Source organism: Phyllobates terribilis, unplaced genomic scaffold (assembly GCF_046119375.1).
Source record: "Phyllobates terribilis strain yellow unplaced genomic scaffold, ASM4611937v1 Scaffold_1__5_contigs__length_1240528914, whole genome shotgun sequence".
Classification (NCBI taxonomy): domain Eukaryota; kingdom Metazoa; phylum Chordata; class Amphibia; order Anura; family Dendrobatidae; genus Phyllobates; species Phyllobates terribilis.
In genome coordinates this window covers 1145493079-1145503124 of record NW_027362761.1, presented here as the reverse complement: position 1 = coordinate 1145503124, position 10046 = coordinate 1145493079, and the positions used below count along the sequence as shown (strand labels likewise).

Here is a 10046-nt window from a genome sequence, read left to right as displayed (position 1 = left end):
TTGTATGTGGGTGTGGGTGTGTGGGTCCCGGTAGTACTCCATCTTTACCTGAGAGTGGGGTACCACCCCTCTGGGTGAGATGCAGTACCTCTGTGGCAACTGAACCCGCAGGGGCGCCACACAAACAGTGAGAGATCCATCACTAAAGGGCAGTGAGTGGGGAGAAGGTACCAGGAACCTGCCTGCCGCAGCATTTCATAGTCAAACATTCATGGCTGAAATTCGTGGCCATTGTTTGGGCAGCATGTATCCACTTTCAGGTACCCTTTAGGAATCCATTAGGTTCCCTATCAGGAGCTATATCTATCGTAAGCACACATACTTTTGTGCTTATGATACTGCTCCTCTGTCAGTGGAGACACTGGTCTCAGAAGCCTTGTTTCTTCAAACTGCAGTCCATCCTGATACGTGACTAGGACAAGCTGCCGTTTGAATTATGTGAAGGAGGCCATCTTATTACATTCTTGGTTAACCCTCTTTAGGGGGTTGTTCCATAGACAATATTAATCATTTATCCACAGAATAGATTATCAAGATATGATTGTTGAGGGACCAGCTGCTGAGAGCCCCAGTGATCCCAAGAATGGAGGCCCAAAGTCACTATTGTGAATCATGCAGCAGGGAACATGTGCGACCACCACTCACTATAAACTATAACTAAAGCAGAGGTCGCACATGCTCACTACAAGCTCCATTCACACAGGGAATTTTCATGATGAAGGGGGGGGGTCCCAGTTGTCAGCCCCCCAGCTATTATTCCTTTATCACCTAACTTGTGAATAGTGGACAATCATTTATCTTTTTTTAAACGAGAAAACACCTTTAATGCAAAGTAGCCTAAAAATATGAAATGAAATGTCGTACACTGATGTCTTATAATAAAAAAAACTTTATAAATTACAAAAAAAAAAAGAAATGGAAAACTAAAAAACCAAGATAAAAATTGCAAGGCATTAATCTATTCCAATGCGACCTGTAAAGTAGAACAAAATCGTACTACGAAGCACAGCATGATAAATGATATGTTATATATTAGACAGCAAGAGTACAAAAACTTACTAAAGAACCAAAAATCCCTGTAACAGATTTAGTCTATATACAATAATTTTTATCGCTCACAAATATAATGCAAAAAAAAAAAAAATCTGTTTCTTTTTACCACCAGTAGGGGTCCTGGCCATATATATCTGAAAAAGTTTTTTGGTTTTGTTTTTAACAGATTGACCCCTAGTGGTGGGAATAGGAAGTTGAGGTTTTTTTTTTACATTTGGGCAGCGAACATCAAAACAGTGCTTTGTAACATAGAAATAAAAATACAGGAAACTTAAAAGTATTTTAGGGAAATGCTCCAAATTGTCCAGTTTGTACGGGGTTACTCATTTCTACATCGGGAGGTGTGAACAGTGCCAAGGATGTTGCGTCTACAGATACCTGCAGGAACGGGTGTACAATCAGTAGTGCGCATGCATCATAGATATGACATCTCCTAATGGTGGAAATGAGCGGCGCCGGCCAAAATCTTCAATGCTGCTGTGAAACAGTAAAGGTGCGGCAGACAGAAATGTAAAAGAAACAGGACATGAGCTATAAAAATCTTTTTCAATATTTAAAGTAACACTCTGCATATACATCTCTTCACTTATTAAAAAGTATCTTTTTAGAAATTATTTTAGGCATATAAAATCTTAAGTAGTTGCTGGTCATCATTTTTCTCAAAACGGCCCACGCGGTTGTGCCAAGACTGTGGTCCGCCATCTTTTTACTCAGCATTCTCGCTCTTAGCAGGTTTCCTGGATAAGTACAAAAGATCTATGTTATAAATCAGTCAGTATCAGGCAATGCGGCAAATGTAACAAATGTTCTGACGTTGCTTAATCTCGCTTTTCGTTTTTGCCCTTTTGTTTTTTTCCTCCTCTTCTTTCAAAAAGGCGCAACTTGTGTATTTTACCATTGATACAGCCAAGTGAAGAGATAGATTTTTTTTTTGTGGGACAAGTTCTAGATTTAAATGACACCATTCACTTTACTATAAAATGTATTGAAAAGACCGGAGAAAAAAAAAATTCCAAATGGTGTGAAATGGTGAAAAAAAATTAAAATTGTGCCATTCTATTTTTGAGTTCTGGTTTTATGGAATTCATTATGCAGACAAAATGACCAGACGGCACGATTCCTCAGGTCAATTACAGTGATACCAAAATTATATTTTATTATTATCATCATTTTGATGGCTTCAATATAGAAACTTGCAAAAAAAATAATAATAAAATCAATAAATCGACTTGTGCCGCCATTTTCTTAAACTCATGGCATTTTTATTTTTCATTCGCTGGAGTGGTGTCAGGAACTGCATCTTTTATTGGCACCATTTTGGGGTACATACAACATTTTCAACGCCTTTCATTGCCTTTCTAAGGATAGCAACCAAAATAAATGTCAATTCTTCTCGCATTTCAGTTTATTTTTTCTACACAGAGTTTAATTTACCGGTTAGATTATTTTATACTTTGATAGATCAGGCTTTTATGGACATGGTGATACTAAATATGCCTACTGCTTTTGGGTGAAGAAAAAGGGACTTTTTTTCCTTTTTAAACTTTTTAACCCCCCCCCCTTGAGCCTGTGGAATCACTTGGTATATATACTGCAATACTTAGACCAATGACTTGGTCTTTGTAGGTGCACCATGACAGTACAGCTGCTTAAAGGGAGTCTGTCTCCGTGAAAATGCCGTCCAATCTGCCGGCACCTTGTTGTAGATCAGAAGGAGCTAATTAATATATAGTTTTATGAGTAAAGTCTCTGTGTAACCTGATTTTTCGTCATTTAATCCTCTGCACTTTCTGGGATTTTGGATCCAGGGGGCGGTCCTATCAGTGACTGACAGCTCTCTTTATATGGCCCCTTTCACACATCAGATTTTTATGCCTGTATGCGGTCCGTTTTTTAAGGACCGCAAATATGGTCACACTCATTGCATTCAGTGGTGGATGTCATATTTTTCACATGGTCCGTGTGTCAGTGTGAAAAACCAGCAGACGTTCTTTTTTTTCGCACCACGGAAGAAATGCGTGCCGCACACGTGCACACTGATGACATCCGTGTGACATCTGTGTGACATGTATTCGAATGAAATTCTCTGACGCCTGGGGAAAGCAGTACAGTCAGCGCTGTTCCCAGCCGCTGGTTGCAGACTACAACTATCATCTCCCTGCGATCTGCGAGACCAAGCGGCGCTGATTATGTTGTAGTCAGCATCACCGTCTGGGAATAGCGCACATTAAATAAATAAATTTAAAAAAATGGCGTGGAGTCCCCCTTATTATTATGAACCACCTGGGAAGGGGCCAATATCCATAAAGGTTCCCAGACTATTAATATCAGTTCACACCTGTCTGCGTAGACTTTACTGGTTATTAAAAATGGAGACCCCCCCCCCCCCAAAAAAAATGACGTGGGGTCTTCCCTGTTTTTAATAACCAACAAAGGCTAATCAGACAGCTGAGGGCTAATATTAATAGGCTGGGAAGGGGCCATGGATATTGGCCCCCTCCCAGACAAAGAACACCAGCTTCCTCAGAAATTGCGCATCCATTAGATGTGCCAATTCTGGTGCTTAGTCTCGGCTCTTCCCGCTTGCCCTGGTGCGTTGGCAAGTAAGGTAATATCTTGGGGTTGATATCAGCTGAGTAATGTCCGCTGACACTAAGCCCAGGGGTTAGTAATGGAAAGGCAACTACAAGACACCCCCATTACTAACTCCGCAGTCAAAGGTAATAAACACACACACAGAGAAAAGTCCTTTAATTGTAAAAAGCACTCCCTGACCCTCTTTTACCCATTGATTACCTTTAAAAAATAAGATAATCCAAAGGGGTCTCCCATAAATGCATCCCACGACGATCCCTGACTCTGCTACATCCAGATGCAGTGCTGAGGGGTGACATCAGTAATGTGACCGCTCAGCACGGCTGCCGGAACTCACGGAGTTTAGCTTGAGAATGCGGCTGCAGTAACGAGCAGTGATGTAATTAGGGTTACCGCAGGTCACAAGCGGCGATTCTCATGGTAACCAGGGTCAACAGAAACATCATTGATCTCACCATTACTGTTTTTTTTTTTTTAGCACCGGAAACACCAGGACGAGTGAAGGGGGCCTATAAGTGTGCATGCGGAGAGAGCTGTCACTCACTGATAGTCCCGCCCACTGAACCGAAGATCCCAGAAAGAGCAGAGGATTAAATTAAGAAAACTCAGGTTACATGGAGACTTTACTCACAAAACTCTGTATCAATCTGCTCAGCTCCTCCTGCTCTATAACATGGTGCCTGCAGATTGGACGTCATTTTCATGGTGACAGGATCCCTTTAAAACAGCAGCGACTGCAGCTAGTTCCAATCGCTGCTGTAAGAGGCAGGTGCAGACTGTATAACACAGCAGTCACTTCCCCTGTATGCACCTGCTCCAATAATCAGCATTTGTTCCATGACTAATTTAGCCATCATGGGATTTTAAGGAGTTTGGGAAAGTGTCTATAATTTAAAAAAAATGGTATGGAAAATTAAAAACAAAACAAAAAAAAAAATGACAAAAAAACCCAAAAACATTTAACATAAAAGCCTGATTTAAAGACAATAAGTCATTTTCTGATGACACATTCCGGTTACAAAGTGAACCCCCAGGCATAAAACAATTCTACAGACATGTAAGATGATTAAATCAGTGTGGCCCGGGGGTGTAGCTATAAGGGATGCAGCACTGGCAGACACAGACAGAAAAGGACCCCAGTGTAAGAACAATATATGGGTCCTTTGCAGTCCTAGAGGGGGTAGGAATGGCCCCCTTATCTCTTGGGCGGATACACAGGTTGCATCAATGGGACGCAGACGCAATTAGACCCTGAATACTCAATGGCAGAAGGTTGGTGTGTGGCCCCATAGACAGTACAGCTCCTTTAAAATCTTGGTATAGGAGAACCATTCACATCTTCTTTGGAGATCTCCAGACGTGCACTTGGAATAACATTGAGGATCCTTCATTATAGCGATTCTCATTAATCCCCCCACCCCCAACTATGATATATTCTGACATGCCTAGGATATCATTCTGTACATCATTTGTTAATTTTATAGGGTTAAAAACTGGAACACTTACATTTTTCTTGTCCAAAAGGGAGATTTTAGGATTCCAGCCTGTTAAAGAAAAGTGACAAGACTATGATTTTCTACTACAGTAAAAGTTTGGCACAAACGTTTTACACAGCGAGTTAAAAAGGAGCAAGAACAAGAATTGTGAATGATTAAAATGGGACATAAAAAAAAAAAAAAAAAAAACACAACAATTAGGGCTCATTCAGACTTCCACGGATTTTGGTCCGCAATGCACGGACTGGCCGCAGCTCTACCGACCAGAGCGTCACAGCCTCATAGAAATATATGAAGCTGTCACTGGGGTCGGCAGGCCCATGGACGCGGTCCGTGCTCGGACGGATTGGCACAGACGTCTGAATGAGCCCTAACTCATGGATAAAATCCAAGTACAGCTCATGCAATAATTGAGATTATGTATTCGCTTTTCTTGAAAATATATTCCTTGTTTGTGGACCTGAGAAAGCAAATGTTGTTTGCTTACATGCGGCACTTCCAGTCCGGAGCCACCGACTACATTTTCCATAGTCCTTTGTGGTGGCAATTCAGCCAGCCCCCTTCACAACCAGCTACCCCAACATGTGCAGTCATGGTCTTCTCAGTACTTCAGTCATCACTGATCATACAGTAAATCAAGTGTAATGGGTGAAGTAACGGTTAGGCACCCTATTCATCTCCAGGGCTGGGCTCTGCTCCCTTACCCTATGGCCGCTGCCCTTTGCTGTGCTCCACGTCGGGTTTCACATGTACAAGTTTTATCTGTCTTCTTCACGGACAAAACTTGTACCGGTCATTGTCTAGAGTGCTCTTCACATATTCGTTTATGCGCAAGATCACAGAGACATGTCCGATTTTGGTACAAGTTTCGCATCAATCATGCAAAAAAAAAATAAATATCAGAATTCAGCTGACTTCCATGTGATGTCCTTTTTTCAAGGACGGTTTGATGATAGCAGAAGCTTGAAAAAAACTATATTTTTTTCCAAATAAGAAAAACTGATGCAATTATTATGCGAAAACTCAGATTAAAATCTGATCAAAAACACTGATGACACTGATAATATTCTCGTCTGCAAAAAACGGTCTGAAGTCTGAATAAGGCCTTACGATTCGAACTGTTATCTAAAGCCTGTTCACTTCATGCTTCAATTATCTCTGCAAACTCCTGTGATTTCTGCAGCCTACATCGATATCATGGTTCCGACCTGCTGTTTAATCATTCATCTGCTCTCTTGTGTTTGTCTAGACTCCTAGCTTTGTGGCTTCAACTTATTTGCTATCCAGGTAGCCAGTTGTCCAGGTTCTCACTGCAAAACATGGCATCCGGCAAGTCTAGTCTGCTGTGCCATCACCCTTTGTCATATGTTCACCCAGACCTGCAGCGAGGTGAATCCACCTCACCAGGTGAACCCTAACTGGAATGCGTCTGTCACGTTGACAAGAAGCACCAAGTATCGCTCGTTGTATATGATGTCAGAGATTACATTCTATAAATTTAGGCGGTTGCAATGACCAAAATGTCAGCAAAAGTAAAGGGGAACTTTACACCCTGTGGTCTGAACAGCAAGTCAGTAAACTGAAGTTAATGGAGTTGTCGCCTTTTAGAACCCTGCCCAGGTCCAGCACTAAGAGTCGGTTGACTGCTCCTAGTGTCTGCTGCTGTTTGTAGTGCTCACGTCACATTGACAGCGCTGCAGACTGCGGAGCTCTGCAGCTCTGCCAATGTTGATGTCACAAGCAGCTTGTAGCAGAGTGGGCTGAGCTACACGGTTTCTGTAGCTCCAAACGCCTGTTGACATCGCATGGAGACCCATGAATGGTTGAGATAGAAATACTACTTTAAACTGGCTATACACATTAGACTGGCTAAAGTATATGGGAGCCTCTCGGCTCTTCCCAGATGTCTAGAAAGAGAATGATCAGGCAGTTGGATTCAACATGCCCCATCCTTTTTTTTTTTTTTTTTACAGGGGAGATGAGCTACCGCTACAGTTTTCTGGCAGCAGCTTACTTCTTTACCAATTGAAAATACATGCACAGTTGCTGACCGACCAGCCTCATAGCAGTAATAATACTTGTAGTAAAAGTGAGGTCTTACAATGACATCATAGGACGCAGCATTATAACAGCTTTTCCCATAAATACAGAATGATTTATACCTTAAATAAACATTCGATTCTGATTTCCTCACATTGAATAGATTTCTTCCAGTTTTTGCTCGATGCTTTTCCTCCATATTTTTCAAAAGTGATTACTGAAAATTTCTTCCCTTCGCAACGAATGCACAGATCTTTGGCCGAGTCTACGATTATAATGAGAAATAGGATGGATAAAACCCTAGTTACGTACATGGACATCTACGTCCAGCAATAATTCCATATACTGAAGTTAAATTGGATCTGTCACCAGATTTCACATTACAAACTGCCTACTATATTAAAGAAATATTTTAGACCCAATGAGGCAGGTGTACTCACTTTGAAAATCCAGGTCAGATTGGCTGAGCAATCCTTTTTTAAAAAAGTTTTCCCATCTATTACAATGAGCAAAATCATGGATAATCAGCTGCAAAATCTCCATGTGTTACCAACATAGGGATTTTGCTACAGATTTCACAACCCTTCATGACATAACGATTTTCTGTTTTTTTTTTTGTTTTTATCTCCCCTTTTTCCAAGAACCATACTTTTTTTTATTTTTCCATCAATATGGCCGTATGAGGGCTTGTTTTTTGCGGGACAAGTTGTCATTTTGAATGACATCATTCATTCTATCACACAGTGTACTGGAAAACGAGAAAAAAATTTCAAGTGCGTTGCAAAAAAAATAGTTTTTTGAGTTTTTTTTATTTATCATGTTCAGTATATGCTAAAACTGACCTGGCAGTATGATTCTTCAGGTCATTACGAGTACGCAGATACCAAACATGTATAATTTTTTTTTTTATTTAAGTAGTGGAAAAAAAAGTCAAGAATTTGTTAAAAAAAAAAAAAATAGCTTTTGTCGCCATTTTCCGAGACCTGTATCGTTTTGATTTTTCGGACTCTGGGGCTTGGTGATGGCTTATTTTTTGCGCCCTGAGCTGAAATTTTTATTGATGGCATTTGGGATAGATAACATGTTTTGATCACCTGTTATTCCATTTTAATTGCAATGTTGCAGCGGCCAAAAAAAAACGTAATTCTGGCGTTTAGATATTTTTCTCGTTACGCCGTTTCCTAATCGGATTAATGTACTTTATATTTGATAGATCAGACTTTTACGAATGCAGCGATTCCAAATATTGGTATTTTTTATTTATTTTTTGTTTGTTTTATTTTTAATGGTGTAAAAAGGGGGTGATTTTAACTTGCGTTTTTTTTTCATATTTTTAAAAACTTTTTTTTTTTTACTGTATTTAATAGTCCCCTTAGGGAACTTGAAGCTGGGATCATCCAATTGCTTGTGCTATACATCGCAGTGCATCATCATAATCTCCTATGAACGCCAGCCACAGGCCAACTTTCACAGGAGGATCGTAATAACACATAGAGGGGGTCTTTACTAGACCTCCAGCTGTCATCGAAACCCATCAGTGCCCTGCGATCACGTCACAGGCGCCGATGGAAGCGTCAAACGACGTGACCCCTGTTGGCGTGTGTTAAATGGCGCTGTTGTGACGCCTCTACTCGAAAAGCCCTTTTCTTTATCCTGGGAGATGGGGGACTCTGAGTCGGGTCCTGTGATGTAAAGATGGGATGCAGCCGTGGCCCGGACCTGACCCGTGCTCAGGGCCGTCACATTAAAAAGGATGGTGTGGGCTTATCCGGGTTGAGTGGCTGATTTACGACTAAGCCACCTGTGGCACCTGGTGAGGGCCACCAGCGCCGCCGCAGTCCACTGAGGCATGATGTTATGGCGGCCAAAGTTCTTACTACTCCCCACAGGTGGAGCAAGGCCTCAGGGCAGAGGGACAGGATGGAGGGGGTAGTAGTAGAGGGAGACGGGCGCCGCGTCGTGCGGTGTAGCGCAGAATAAACAGTCCGGAGGCCATAGGGGTGAACTTCCAAGGCTTTACTCACTTTAGAGATGGCAGAAGGAAGGCGACTCCCTGCTCCCCACGGAGTCCTGCGGTCACCAGGGACGGGGTCCGACAACCTCCGAGTAAGTCCAGCATTCAGTCGGGACCCTACACCAGAGTGTTCCTGAACTACAGACCGAATCCTTTCCTGTCCGTGTGTGTGCGAATAGGCCAGGTCTCCCTCTGAGCTCCTCTCAGAACAAGGGCACGGGTGGCAGCTCCGCTCCATCCGATACCCGGTGGGATCCTCAGGGCCTACCGGGCTTTCCCGACCAGGACATAGAGTAGCAAGGTCGGGTGTCGGGGGCCGGTACCCCTCTTGCAGCCGGACTCCCTCTGAATATATCAGCATGGCGAGGACAGGTGGCGTACACCGCTCCGTCTGCATCCTGCCTGGGATCCATTTGCTGTGGAGCCACACTCTTAAGCTCCAGGCCTTCTTGGTCCGGGTCCTTGACCGGGTCGAGACATTCCTTGTCTACAACCTGCCCCTCGTCCCAAGGCCGGGGTACGAGGGCCGTGTCTCCGTCCTCTGCAGGCCCACACAGGATCTGCACTCCGGGAGGGAGGTCACAGTGCCAAGACTTGACTACACTGTCAGTCAAAGAACAATCAAAGACCACGAACCAAAATGGCTTTTTATTAAATATGAAATTTAAAGTGTAACTAACTTGTAAGTCCTCCACCCTCACCCACCAACTGGTTCCCCTCACTCTTGGTTCCCCAGTCTCCCTGTAACCAGGGGAGCAGCACCTAGTGCATACTAGCCTCCTCTGGTGGAGAAATGTGGTGTTGGGTGCAAAGGTTGGGTCCCGACTATCACACTGTTCTTACCTCAG

General features: G+C 42.7%; 1 protein-coding gene across 3 annotated transcripts in view; it reads right to left on the bottom strand.

Moving 5' to 3' along the window:
- Nucleotides 1–871: 871 nt before the first annotated feature.
- Nucleotides 872–10046, bottom strand: part of LOC141162142 (nuclear body protein SP140-like protein) — an 81328-nt gene continuing 72153 nt past the window's right edge. For all 3 annotated transcript variants that reach the window (XM_073647942.1, XM_073647923.1, XM_073647933.1), the window contains 3 exons: nucleotides 7307–7449; nucleotides 5155–5192; nucleotides 872–1790 (listed from right to left, as the gene is read on the bottom strand). In XM_073647942.1, the coding sequence (XP_073504043.1) occupies nucleotides 1760–1790; nucleotides 5155–5192; nucleotides 7307–7449 (212 nt within the window). In that variant the 3' untranslated portion in view covers nucleotides 872–1759. The remainder of the gene's footprint in view (nucleotides 1791–5154; nucleotides 5193–7306; nucleotides 7450–10046) is intronic.